General features: G+C 38.7%; 1 protein-coding gene across 9 annotated transcripts in view; it reads left to right on the forward strand.

Annotated features, from left to right (window-relative positions):
- The window catches only part of PFKFB2 (6-phosphofructo-2-kinase/fructose-2,6-biphosphatase 2), a 31232-nt gene extending 20478 nt beyond the window's left edge, over nt 1-10754 (forward strand). For 4 of the 9 annotated variants that reach the window (XM_044446394.1, XM_044446425.1, XM_044446443.1 and 1 more), the window contains 3 exons: nt 1431-1625; nt 3037-3059; nt 5016-9679. In XM_044446394.1, coding sequence (XP_044302329.1) covers nt 1431-1625; nt 3037-3059; nt 5016-5085 — 288 coding nt within the window. In that variant the 3' untranslated portion in view covers nt 5086-9679. Of the gene's footprint in view, nt 1-1430; nt 1626-3036; nt 3060-5015; nt 9680-10338 lie in introns of those variants that run through there. The other 5 variants (XR_006416298.1, XM_044446415.1, XM_044446407.1 and 2 more) reach the window with 5 other exon arrangements.
- The last annotated feature ends 3822 nt before the right edge of the window (nt 10755-14576 follow it).

Genomic DNA, 14576 nt, shown 5'->3' on the forward strand with positions numbered 1-14576 from the left:
TTTCATCAAAGGATGATGCTTTATCTGTAGCAGCAAAAAATTGGGTTGTCTCCAGTTTCAGATATAGTTACAGTAAAGCCACTGAGATCAGTGAGACATCAACAAATCATGACTAACTAAAGTTCCATTCATTTCAATCGGTCCTCTCTGACTACATCTGGATCCAAAACCTCCACTGTAGAAAAGTAGAGTCTGAAAATCAGGGTCCCTGTGAAATTGCCCCAGTTTCAGAAATCAAACAGCTAGAACTTATCTAAGAGGAATATCTGAAGTCATATAACTTGTGGGGAAGATTTATATTATGTATAAAGAGACCTTGAGCCATATTCACAGCAAGTCTTTTTTAAATTGACCTTGGCCAGAGCAGAATTTTGTTTTTGTTTTTCTTTTCCTTGCCTTTTGATTCCCTGGTAAGCTTTTGCTGAACTTTACTGAGATTGCTTAACTAGAAAAATGCACATTTCACTAGATTTCCAAATCTAATTCATTCTGATATTAGGGGAACAGTTAGAAGATGCCATTTCAGTTGATGTTTCAAGATAATGAAAGGAAAGTTAGCACTGTCACTCTATAATGGCTTTCCCAAAAATTTGTAGATCAGTTCTTTTAGATATTTTCACAATTAGTATTAGTTTACAGAAGGTGATGGAGATGTTCTGTTATGGATACAGACAACTGTATCCAGTGATGACTTGTGCAGTGAGAGGCTCCTGATTCATCCTTACCTACTGCAGCCTCTGTGTTGTACCCCAAGAGGTCCTCAGCCCTCTTGGAGCAGCTTTTCAGATGTGTGATGTGAGGGACTACAGTTCAGCAAAACCTGGTCCCTTGCTTTGCTCAGGAAGATGCAAAGCCACCTCTGTTATAATATTAGAACTTGGAGTCTATTGCACTTGTGTCCTGCTTGTGGGTTTTCTGTGAGCAGCTGGTTCACCACTTGGTGAGCAGAATGCTGACCTAGAAGGACTTTTAGTCTACTTCAGCATGGTTCTTAAAATACAGTACTGGGCTGCTGAATCTTTGTGTTGGAGAAGTAGCAAATTATACCCTTTTCTGCACCTTAGAGGAGCTACAAGTAGGAGGGGGAAAATCTCCAACTTCTGTGGCACAGGAAAGAATTCATTGGCCTGGTAATATATCAACAGGCCTCAGGATACAGCAATAGCTGGATGGCTGGGTACTTGAGTGAATTGTAAAAGAGAATGGAAATTCTGTACTTTCTTTGAAAATGAGTGCACCATGGCAAGTAGTTATAAATTTCTGTGAACTACCCACGGAGCCTTTGAGCTGATGGACAGTGTAAAATATAATAAATACATAAAAAGTCATGTGTTTATGTTTATCATCAGAAATACTCAGGGTAATAATATTGATTTAAGATCTTGTAGCTCAGTTTGTCAAGTCTTATGATATCCTCCCTTTTCAATTAGAACAACCTTCCAAAGAGCCAAACCCCTGTAAGGATGAGAAGGAACAGCTTTACACCACTAGCCAGTCCGGACACAGTAAAACGGCCTCGCAATTACAGTGTTGGGAGCAAGCCTCTCAGTCCAGCAGGGTCTCTGTTGTTCCTGGAGGCTCAGGATGGGGCTGATCAACAGAAGCCGCAAGACAGTGTTCAGGTGGTAATTCCTCTATCCTTACCTTCCATCCCAGTCCAGAATAGTACAAAAAAATTACACAGCATTATGGTGCATGCCATTGCTGTTCTCCAATGTAGAGAATGTGATTTTTGCATTACCAGTGAAAATTATTGGGGAGGGCTTACTTGCAATTATTGAATAACACTACGATCAATGGCCAGCATCCAAGGAGCCATCCCTGGGAGATTAGGATGCTTCTGTGCCACGGTATCAAGTTGTCTGTTTGTCTTTCAAGCTGCAGCTTTCTGCAGCACATCTAAAGCCACTTTAAAGAGTCCCCTGACCTTCAGGTGTGACTTATCAAGGAAGGCACGGCCCAGAAGACCTAGATACAATGACCTCTATGCATGACCTTTTGGATCTTGGGCAAAGACCTCACCCCACCAAATGGTTAAATTTTTCGAATGCTTCAGCACTGAGGATTTCAGCCTAAGAGTTTTAGTTTTCAGTGACTCAGGCTGCTACATCTAGCCCTTAGCTTGAATAAATGTGTGTTTTCACCTACTTGTCCAGTGCAGTTTGAGTGCATTGCCAAATAACTATTGTCTTCTTTCGGCAAAAATTGCTGTTTGTTTGCCTGTTTTTCTTTGGTTTTTCTTTTTATCAGCTGCTGCTTTCTCAGACAATGGGATACTTTCTAAACATATGGTTATGAACCAGTTTTGCAGTGGGTACTTCAAACCGAGGCTTCTGCTAGGGCAGGTTCCTGGGCAGGAACTGATTAAATCAGACTTCCCCAGTCTAGCACTCTCCCTGTGTTTTGAACTTCAAGTGGCATCACCTGATCCACCATAGCCAATAGTCAAGTAGTCTGGAAGTTGTAGTCTAAAACATCAGGAGGGTACTAGATTGGCATAGAGACAAAAATCGTTTGTTTTGATAGGCCAGAGGCCATATTCTTATGGCCTAGCTTTCTGCTGTACTATATGAATAAAACTTGTGCTAGAGGCAAAACTCTGCAGTGGGAAAAACTCTGCAAATTAAAGGTGGCATGGAAAACTGGCTTTACTTTGTAGAACTTTTCCTCAGTAGCATCACTTTAAAAAACAGCAACTGACAAAGGCCAATGGTCTCAACTCCAGCAAATTGCTCATACCAAACCTGGAGTGTGTCTCTTGGGCAAGTCTTAAAGCATAGGTGAGAGCTTTTTAAGCACCCTTCTGCTCATTTGCATCAGCTTGAAAAAGAGCTGTGAATATGATTGTGCCAGCCCAGTAATTCTTTAACGTTCATTTGCTTGCATTGTGCAGTTGCTTTCGATAGAAGCTGACTTTTATCTCCTTCTTTTTGGAGATTGCTTCCATCCTATTTTCCACATGCTGTTCTGCTTTTTTGCTTTTTATGTCTTCATTGAACTGCAGCTTGAGCTTTCCTCTGCTATTTTTCTTTGCAGCATCAAGTGGGAAGTGCTTCCCTGTGAGTATCACTGAGACCATCTTGCATGTGGTGTTGTATGATTTGATTAAGAGACATTTACCAAGAGATGATTAGATGTCTAATGAGAAGGAAAGTGTGCATGAAGATAAGGTATAAACTAACCCTTCTGTAAACTGGAGTCCATATAGGTTGGGTGAAATATATTATTCCATAGATCAATAGCCATTTGTATATTTCTAATTATCTGTGTGAATCAAGTTCAGAACCTATCTTTCAGCAACCTTGATAAAGGCATGTTTTATCTTCTTCACTTCACACTTTACCTTCTCAGATATAAATCTAAGATCTTTCAAGTTCTTATAAAAATGTGAAGCATGAATGTGATAAATACATGTTTTAGGTGTCTATAATATTCATACAGTGGGTTGTATCCAATTGTAGTCATACTAAGAGTAGACCTTTTGAAATGTGTGACATTTAAGTTAGGCTAACACCGACTTCTTTCACACATCATTGGCTAGGCAGGGTCTAAGCAAACCCTGGAAAGCCCAGAATGATCAGGAATTAGTGTCCAGGGATTTTTCAGCTCAGCAGGAGCAGCAAGCTAGCTTGCTCACTCACTCCAGTTTGATCCATATTTCAGTCAGTGAACTGAGGCAGTGGTTCCACTTTGGTCAGCAGCAACTCTCCAATGTCTCAAGCTGAAATCTTTCCAAACTCTGCTACTTAGGATTCTTATTTGATTAGAGGTGCAAAGTGCCAAGAGCCGGTGTGGTGTGGTGTGGTTGTTAGAATGTAAGAGACTGGAGACTTGGATTCTAGTCCCTACTCAGACATGAAGCTTACTGGGTGCGCTTTGGGTCACAGACTCTCAGACCAACCTAACTCATAGGGTTGTTGTTGCAAGGATAATATTGAGAGAAGAAAAGGGAAAATTATGTAAGCTGCCTTGAGTTTTTTGAAAGGGAAAAATGTAGGATATAAATAAATAAATGCCCTAGAATACTATGGATGCAAAGCAACTGCTGTACCATTGTAACAGACCCGACATAGTCCATAGATGTGCACTGAAAGGAAAGAAACAACCAGCTGCAGTCCCCATTTGAATCTATATTGATTTGTACATTTCTGTATTAGGATGAATGCTTTTTAAAAAAACATGATTCAGGGCTAAATCACAGCTGTTTCTTCTAGGCAGGCTGTGCGTTCCCATGGAGGTTGGATAAAGGCCTAAAAACAAAAAATTGGGCACTTTGACATGGACACATTCCAAATGTTAATCCCTGCTTTGACACACATTCCCCTCTTTAGGCCCAGGTTACAGTGTATATCCTCTGCCAATCCATCACCACTTCTGTATGTCACAGTGTCACAGGGAAAGGACTATGCTGAAAACCACTCACCATATTCTAGTAACAAGAATAGAAGCCACCACTTTGCAGAAACTTCCCTGTGTATCTTGCATCTTAGATTCTTAGTGACTGTACACTATTTGAGCCACACTGCATTTCTATGAATTAATCTAATGCTACCAAGAGTGACTAGATGCTTTGCAAACTTCCAAGAGTAGTAGATTTGGATGTTACACATTTGTTCACTCATTAGCTCTACCATGTTGTGGAGGGATCCCTCGTTTCTCATTTATTTAGCTTTATTTAAAATATGTCTCTACTGCCTGTCCTGTAAAATATATCCAGAAAATAAACAAAAAAGATCAAAATGAGAGTCATCATAAATCATCAAAGTCCTTCTTGGAAAGGAAACTAAAAGCAAATGGATTTGCTATTGATCACACAACCCCTGTACACCACCATATTCTCAAGATATGGCACATTTTAAAATAGCTCAGGCTATATGAGTTATGCAGCATAGAATAGACAATATTGCCAGTTGCCTAAAAGGAACAGCATAGGAAGAACTGAAAAACACTGTATTCTGTTTCTTCACCATAATATAAAGGGATATGTCAATGGCCTGTTATTCCCCGATCTACAGGGAGAAATCAGACGCAATCAGCCGTGAGCCCCTGGTGTCTGTCTCTCCACCAAGTGAGATTGACCCATGAAAGAAGCATTTGCTACAAACCTGTGTGCAGAAGGGCCAGTCTGTTACATATCCTTCCTCCCGTGTTGTTTTGCAGCTATGCTGGCCTGCACTCCCATCTGCTGTGTTATTTGAGCAAATGTGACTGGTAAATCTTTCGATACCAGCTTTTTCCATTTTATGTGTGAACCTGACCTGTATTAATATTTATTAATCTGCCATTTTAAAAATGCAATTCCATGCTAGCTGTTGCTGATGAAGTAGGGTGTGTGCGTGTGTGAGTGTCTGTGAAAATTTATATGTGAAATTTCCCCCCATATATGCTGATGTTGGTGACAACTCCCTTGAAACACCTGTAGGAGCTTATTAATGGAATGCAGCTTTCCTAGAAACTGTAATCCATGTATAGTCACTTGTTGCTTGTGAGTGTGATTTGATAACCTTGCAATAGAAAATATTTGATATGCATTTGCTTTTTGTTAGGAAACGAATGCAAGGAAATTTGACTCAAGTGTCTAGGATGTAGTTTGGATACTTGGCACTACTGCCATGTTTTGCCTTAATGGAAACATTCTCAAAAGAATGTAAATATGATTTGTGTAGATAATATACTTTCTTATTAGCCTACAATGCTTCCATTTTTTGTTGGTTGTCCTGAGAGTGTTTGTATGTGTGTCTCAAGCGTTACTGCTTAAATTGCTATAATTGCCATCTTGTTTTGTTTTCAAATCCTGACAAATGGTAACGTTGTGAGCCTGCACTCACCTCCCCACTCAAGTCAAGCTGATCTGGTTTGCTGTGAAATGAGACAGGTAAATACAACCAGGTTTAGGTGAAGGACTGCACAGGTAAAATGGCACAAATTCACCGTTAAAAAATATATTTCTATACTGCCCAAAAGCTGAAGCATTCTCTATGTTATTAAAGTTCTCTAATCAGAATGCGTCAATGACATAGTGATACATACGAATAAAAGAGAATTTTTGTTCTCTTTTCACAAGTGCTCACTGTTAAATGAGGTGAGCAAAAATGCACGAATTTGAGCTCTTGTAAGACAGAGGTTATACTGAACTAACCAGTACTATATTAACACAGGCATTTATATGATTTGATTTCTACCACCCTTTAACAACTTTTGACTATGTGACTAAAAGGGAGCTGTTCAGGCTTACTGGAGGGGTGGTCAGTACCCTGACCCTTTATTTAATTTGCTTTGCTGTCAAACCATCCCGAGACTTTGGTGGTGGACAGTGTTTGAATGAATAATTAATTAGTTTTACTTCTTCAGAATTAAAAGAATATGAAGCCTTTTTATCTCACTCAGGCAGGAGGACTTCACAAGCTTCCTCTATATAATTCTGGTATTTTTCCCACTTCTCCATTCTTGATCACTTCAACCTGATAGTATGCATTTCTAGGCTAAAACCTGGTTGTATAGATATGATTTTGTCAGGTACACATTTCAGCACTTTGAGAAAGGCAACGCCAGTCCTGAAACTGCTACAGAAAGAAAAGATTGCTATCTTGGACACTATTTGCAGGAAATAGTACTTTGTCAGATAAACCTTCAGGATGAATGTATATTTCTCTGCATACTGTAGAGCAGATGCCTACAACATCCTCCTTTAGTTTTTGTGGACCTACACAAAGTTCAATTGCTCTTTGACAAGGCTACATTTAGCCTAAGGATAGAAAGTGGAAGTTGAGATATGAGTTACCTTTATGAATAAACATGCTATTAATTATGGGACTACCACTGCATTACAAATTAAAATACTAGACTGTATTCTGAAGTCTAACATAGCTAGTTTTGTTCTTAGGAATGAAAGTCAATAGCTTCATCCTTTTTAATTGACTATTGAACAATTAAGGGCAGTAACAGCCAAATCTTGTGGCCTCCAGATGGTTATAGGAGTTTTTTGATTTCCAGCTACAACCTCATAACTGGCAAGCCCTTTCTATCTTCCACTTAGAACCAGAAAATCTACCTCAGAGAAAGGCTTTTGGGGCATTTGCGGTGCAGGCAGGGTAGGGAAGAGATGGGTACCACCATGATATCATTTATCCTGACAGTGCCTGGGCTTCCTTCCTTCCCACTCCAAAGTGCGACACTAGGGTGACCACTGGCTCTTTGTCCCTCCCATTCAGACCTGTAATCCTCTGAGTTCAGATGGTTAATGGGCACCTCCACAGAACTGGGACGTAAGGGAATGAAGAGATCTCTTTTATAACACTTGTCAACATCTGCCATTTTTGTAGTGTCCAAGGTTAAATCACTATTGTCTGTCACTGAGTGGCCTTATTCCATTCCTTTTATTTGTAGCACATTATACAAAGCTATTTTTCCATGTAAAATTAGGGGTGGAAAGGGAAAGAGATGTTTTTACACACACACACACCCCTACCTTTTTTAATGCATTCTGCAGTGTTTGTGAAAGGAATTCTACCTATTTTCAGCTGTAGCAAAAATATAGTAAAAGCTTGTTTCCTTTAGAGGTCCTGTTCTCTCTTTTGAAGTCTGCCATTATATTGTGGGCTCTCCTACAATGTTATGATTCTTCTTTGAACAATTATGAGAAGTATGAACTCAGGAGCATGATGTAACCCTTGAAAGAATCAACTGAACTTTTAAAAATGATATCTTTTAATTTGTCAGTTTGCAAAAAGCATTTGTGTGGAAGAACTGCCTTTTTCTTGGGATGAACAATTGTATTTCAACGTAGAGAGTGGTTTGCCTTGTTGCCTTTGGCTGCCAAATGATAAACTTGAAATAATAATGAAATTATAGCAAGTACATTAAATATTTATTTGTGCAACTAAAAGCAGTGTGACTGTTTTACAAAAGCTGTAATAACGCACAAGCTTAAATCATGATCTCTTGTATTGCACATGTAAATAAAAATATTTTGCACTTAGTCAAAATGTATATGAAAACAATATATCAGAGGTCTTTTGAGGCTTCTTAACCCTCTACAATTAATTCATTTTGCCATCTCTTTTTTTTTTATAAACCACAAACATTTTTCAGGTGTTGAAACAAAGATGCAGGGCTCCCTTTGCTTTATTAGGCCACCCACTGATTTTTGTGGCAACTAGGGCCACATCCAACATCATGCAAGTAGACTTCTGCTTTTGCCTTCCCTTTCTCCTATTCCAATTTGGCTACATTTGATATTGCTTCTGAAATGGGAACTGTGGCTAGTTTTAACTACAGACTGTAACTTACAATTCAAAGTTGGTTTGTTCAGACAAATCATAGTTAAACAGTCCTAGTTCAGACATAACAGCAAACCATGCTGTGTTAAAAAAAAAAAGCAAAAACTTCCTATTTTCTTAGCTGCAGAATGAGAAGGGGGTGTATGACCCTCGGATTTATGTGTTATACTAGAACACGGATGTTTCTGTTAAAAATTGTGTTTTTTGAATATATATTTCAAATCACTTGCATCAAGACACCAGGATCCCAAAGCTGCAAAAATGAAAACATATTAGCACAGAGATATATAGAATAATGAAGGGTCTAGACTGAAAAAGATGAATGTATGGAGTAGCAAAGCTAGACCTGATGATTTTAACAAGCACGTGTATATAGGCAGATGGACCACATGAGAACCACATGATAGTTCTCACCCATCTTCTATTTCAGAAGTTAGCTTAGCTTATGGAGGTAAATTATGCAGGTTGAGAAGTGGTTCTTCAGAAAATATTTTTTTAATCAAAGTCTTGTATATCTATCTCATCATGGGTATGTGATTTAATTTGTGGATCTATATGTGCAATTCATGAATGTGTACTCCTTCTAAAAAGCACCAGATTGTTGTGTTACTTGCTGTACAGAAAGAAAGATAAAGCCAGCAGTTTTTTCACATTGCCAGAATTTGGTAGCCTGAATATCAATATTGTGATGACCTGTCTTAAATGTCTTTGAACGACGAATTTCCTTGTGAACCAAGTGAATAAAATTATTCTGCAAACGTAAACCACCAAGCTGCACTGTTTTTCTTACCATCATTTATTCCCAGTGTCCTTTTGAAAATGAGTAACCATTGTAAAGCAGAAGATAAAATGGCACTTTTTAATGTGTGTACAGTTCATTCTCTGATAAGGACAACTAAATGTTTCATATTGTGGCTGGATTCATTAACTGTGATGTTTGTTCTGCATGTGCTTGTAGTACCTGTATAATGTAACAAATATTTCTGCAGTTACTGTTTTATACGAACTACCTGGTTTTATTTGTCTGAGCCATAGTTTCTCCTAGCACTGGGCATGTCTTTGCTCATTTGAATGAAGTATATGAACTAGAGAAAGGTACCAGAGAAACACTGTAAAGAGATAGTCTGTTTATTAAAATGCAAATAATAAAGATACAAATAATTTTTGAAGTGTCAGGGCCTGAACTTCAAAAACAGGTTTAAGGAGCTACTAGAACTGGCATTGCTGTATTTGTTTCCTTTATCAATCTCAGTTTTTCCAATTTGTGCCAGCTGCAAGATGATTAAGGTTACATTTATAAGCCAGAGGGAGTTAATTTAATTAATGTTCAGGGTTTCTGCCTTATTGTGATTTGCAATATGTAAACTTCAAAGTACAAAATAAACAACTATGATAACCAATTCAAATTGCTTTCTGAGAATATGTGGGGTTTGTTATTCCCATTAGAATTCTATGTTAAGCCTGATTTAAAATGGTTACATGGAAAGTGGAAAGTGTGAATGTGATTCAGGGGGTATCAGTTACAAGCATTCTGATTATGCTTTGATCAATGTAAGCAAATTTCTCTTTTACATTCATCTAGGATATTTTTAGGCCAGTGTTTTGCAAGCCAGACTATGCTGTTACATTCTTTAAATAGTGTTATAATAGGATCATGGTTTATGGTTTTTCAAGGCAGATTTCAACTATTTGGATTTCTTTGAGAGAGAGAAACATGTTACAACATGAGAGATGGAGATGAAATGCTCTGGAGGACAATATGTGTATGGCAGTTGGGGAAAAAAAGCAGTATAGGGAAGGGATTCCTAATGTAGTTTCTAGTGTGGAGACGTCCCAGGGTCACAGTCATTCTAGAAGAGGAGCACTATTTTTCATGGTGTGAGCAGCACTGCTTAAAATCTTAAGATGCAGTGTGGTTTAAAATCATAATTGTTACTCTGATCTTACTGACAAACACTTTCATCTTAATAACAGCATTGTTCAAAGTGGCACTGGGAGTGCCTTAAGATTTAGGTTTTCATAATTTTAATTTTTTAAATATTTGATTTCTCTTTTCTAGAGAAGAACTGGCCTAGCAATGTCCTAGAAGTAAGCCATTTGAGCCATGGAAAGTCAAAATGGAGGCCTCAGAAAATAAATCACCCAGGACCCAAAGCCTGTACATGTGATGCTGCTGCTGCTGACTTAAGGGGCTTTCAACCATGGTGAAGCACTGTATTTTCTGGACCAATGGCACATACTCTGATATCTTTAAAATGGTAGTGGTGAAAATTCATTGTGGTAAATGCTGTAAAACTAACATCTAACCCTAGGGCAAACTTGCTTTTACTCTCTCAAGCTCTGCAGATGCAGATATAGAACTTCTAGAAACCATGCTTTCTTGAAACTTAAGGCATATTTGTACTGCAAATGTAAATCAGCTTGAAGTGTTATGGTTCCCAGTGAAATAAAAGGAAAGGCATTTCTGACAGCAAACTATCAGCAATCCCGTGGAACAATAACTCTTAAAATTCTTTGTGGAAAGCCTTAACAATTAAACTGGTTTTAAACATGTTTAGATCTGTGAATACACATGTGCTGTAAGACAGGTTTTTCCCCTACCCCACCACATGCAGCTTTTTTTTTAATTACCCAACTTAGATTGCACTGTATGATGTTGGAAAGCTTTTCCTCCTAGAGGAAATTCTGAGAAATCCTTTAAAGAAGCTGACTGCCTATATATACCCTTGCTAATTCAAGACAATCTCCTGTTGAGCCCTGACTCATTTTAGTATGTACCATTCACCAATCCGTAAACTTGATCAAGGGACTGATCTAGGAAACTATCCAGAAAAGTCAAAGAATGGGCAATAACCTTGTTTCCCAGTCACTGTAATATATAACCAATTGAACCTAAGCACATCATCCGGGAATGTATCAGCTGCATAAGGGAAAGAGGTTCTAACTAATCAGATCAGGGTACACTTGCCACATCCTTGGGGTTTTTCCTCTCTTTAATATGCACATTTTTTAAAAAATGCAAATTGTCAATATGAGGGTTCATAATTACAGGAACAGAAGAGGTGATTTCACTCTCTGCTACAGTCCTGGTAAAAATAATTCCTCCAAGACTTCTGCTGTTTCCTCCCAATGTAAACAGTTGCCTCAGACAAATGATTTTTGTCAGGACTGAAGCAGGAAATGAAAAGGGTTAAATCTCCCCATTTCTGACTGCCCAGATAATTGTTAATTGTTCATACCACCTGTTGCTAGTATTTTAAAAGATATCCACATTAAATGCTAAGACATTTTGAAAGGGTATAGTCTAGTCCTAAATTCTGGGCTTGGAGCATAATAGCTCTCTGACACTGAGTTAGAAATTATTTTCAAGGTCTCTCTCCTGCCCGTCTGTATTAATTGTTGATCTGTACAATTTGCCTGGGTTCTGGCACAAAAGATGTGATGATTCACTCCAATTTGTGCTTTCAGAAATCATGAGAAGCTACTTAATTCCTGAATCCTACATAAACTTAGCATATAAACACATACACTGTTGAGTTAAAGGGTTATATAAACTTTATTTTTTTAACCTTGATTTTTGATGAATTAGCTATTAGAAAATGAGTCATAGGAATTCCAATCCTATATATGGTTGTTCAGAAGCTAGTCCCATGCTCAGTAGGATTTACTTTCAGGTAAGTACACACATGATTTTGTAAAAAATCCTCCTGCTACCACCAAGAGAGAAATCATGCATTTTATATTCCACAAAATATGAATGCAACTCACTTCTAAGTAGTTTTAATGGGCAGCAATCAATTTGGCAAAGCAAGCAGCTTCGAAATGGTGGGGGAAGGTTCTGAGTCTGATGTGATTCTACCTGTCACCCCCATGTTGCCAGAGGTCTGTGTGAGCATCAAGAAGTCTTATTTATTTATAGCATTTTTATGCCGCCCACATCTCAGAAAGCCTTGGGGCGGCTTGCAAAGAAGATAAACAACATAGAATAACATTAAAAATTCAGAGCATCTCGGCAATAGTTTAAAACCAATAAATAAAAACAACAATTAACAATTAAAATATCGTTTAAATAAAAAGGTCTTGGCCTGGCGCCGAAAAACAAATAATGACGGTGCCAGGCGAACCTCTCTGAGGGAGCGCATTCCATAGGTGGGACACCACCGCAGAGAAGGCCCTCCTCCGGGTACTCACCCTCCTAATATCCTTCACAGAGAGCTCCCGGAGAAGGGCCTCCTCTGCCGATCTCGGGGCGGGAGGGCATATATGGACGCAAGCGCTCCTTTAGATAACCAGGTCCCAAGCCGTTGAGGGCTTTATAGGTGATAACCAACACCTTGAATTGGGCCCGGACTACAATGGGGAGCAAGTAAAGCTGACGGAGAACTCGGGTTATATGAGAACAATGCCCAGTCCCCGTCAGCAACCTGGCTGCTCTATTTTGCACCAATTGAAGTATCCTTATGATCAGATGTATCTGAGGATTGGTTGAGGTTTTGGCTTTTGTATATATGAAGCTAGTATTTATTGTGAATGTTGTGTTGCCTTAAATCTAAAATGCAGAATGGAATTTTTATATAAACAAAACCATTAGTAGTTAATGTTTTAAGTGCACTACTATATTGAATGCAGGATTGTAGTTCTTTGCAATGGCCCATGTGTTCAGTGCCTAAATAATGAAATAAATTATTGTGAATTACTCAGTAGATACATGCTGTGGATGGAAAATTGTCCCATTGCATGGCTTCCTCATGTCCTTATAGCCTCTGTGCCCGCCTGCCTGCCTGCCTGCGTGCGTGCGTGTTAACCAAACACTAGCTCCCAAGGTAAACAAAAGGATAATAAGCATAGCTCACAGGTATGGCGAACTCCTAGGGTTCCTGATTTGCTCTCCTTCCTTAGCTGCTCTTAGTGTAGGAATTCAGACTCCTCGTTAAGCAAAGGAGTAATTATAACCAATAATCAGATTTCAATCTTATTGCCTAGCACAGTGGTAGGCATTTTAGTGTACCCCAGAGAACATTTTTGAAGGAACCTTTGCTGTTCCATGGTATTTTCTTTTCTTTTGTTTTTACAGCTGTAAAAAGAGGTTTCTGTTAGTGCTGCAAACTGCAGATTCAGAAGTGAAGTGCAGTGTGCTGGGTCTCAGACTCCCATCTCTGCCTTGTGCTGGAATGTTGCAATGGGATATTTGTGCACCTTCTAGTGCAGCCATTTTGGGATGGTGCCCACAAGTTTCCCAAATGCCCAAATGTGTCCACAGACCAAAACAAAGCAGGCTACCTATTGCTGGTTAAGCTCCTAGCAGGCCAAGTCCAAAGCAGGCCTATTCATTTCAGGACAGTGCGCTATGGTTCTCTGAGTGTGTTCTTGAACACCATTTTGTAGTGGTACATCACATTTCTCACTGTGCGAGTTGGATGTTACTTGGCTTATCAATATGCTTCAGCCTGAGCTAATTTAATGTCACAGTGACTAGCAATGCAATCTACCTTTGGGGTTATAATTGAAACATTCCATGCCGTTATTGGAAAACATTCAACAAGATATTGTCACTGAAATAAATAGAACTCTGTGTGAGAGTGAGATGTTGACATCCAGTGAAACCAGGAACCCATTGAAGGGAATGGGCTGAGGGAAACCTGAAGACAAAGAAGAGGAATGGAAAACAATTGTGAATGGTTCAAACTTGGTGAGCAGTCGTGAATTACACAATAATTTTGCTTATATCGGTCTCCATCTGACTGTGGTTGTTTCCTCTCTCTATTGCCTGAACTTGGCAACAATGTTTTCAAATGCTATGTGATGTGAAGTTTATTTATTTATTTATTTATTGCATTGAGCAATTATTGCACTGTTTTATATTTTAATAACTAACACACCCATTTTGTCTTTTGCTGCTTTACGTGGTAAGATCATGATTTGTTAATTATTTCCTCATGTTCAGGTCACATCCTGAAAGGGGGTTCTGCATGCATGCTAGTACAAATTTGTTGAGAATGACAGGTTGGGCGATGGGGCAGGGTTTACAACCTACACATTCCCTTTTAAACAATTCTACAGCTGAAGGAACATCCTGCACTGGACTTAATGTTGATTTCCAGGTTGAATGATGTACTATTTATTTGCAACACAATCTCTCTAGGCATTTACTCAAATGCTTGCAATTACTTGAGTACAATAAAGCATTTCAGTAATGTACAATTATTTCCTTCCTAAATTGTGCTTGTTACTTTGCACCTTTGTTTGAAAACTGAAACTTCTAAGCAATGCTTTATTTCACAACACATATTTACAAAA

This window comes from Varanus komodoensis, unplaced genomic scaffold (genome assembly GCF_004798865.1).
Source record: "Varanus komodoensis strain SLA01 unplaced genomic scaffold, ASM479886v1 scaffold1, whole genome shotgun sequence".
Taxonomy (NCBI): Eukaryota; Metazoa; Chordata; class Lepidosauria; order Squamata; family Varanidae; genus Varanus; species Varanus komodoensis.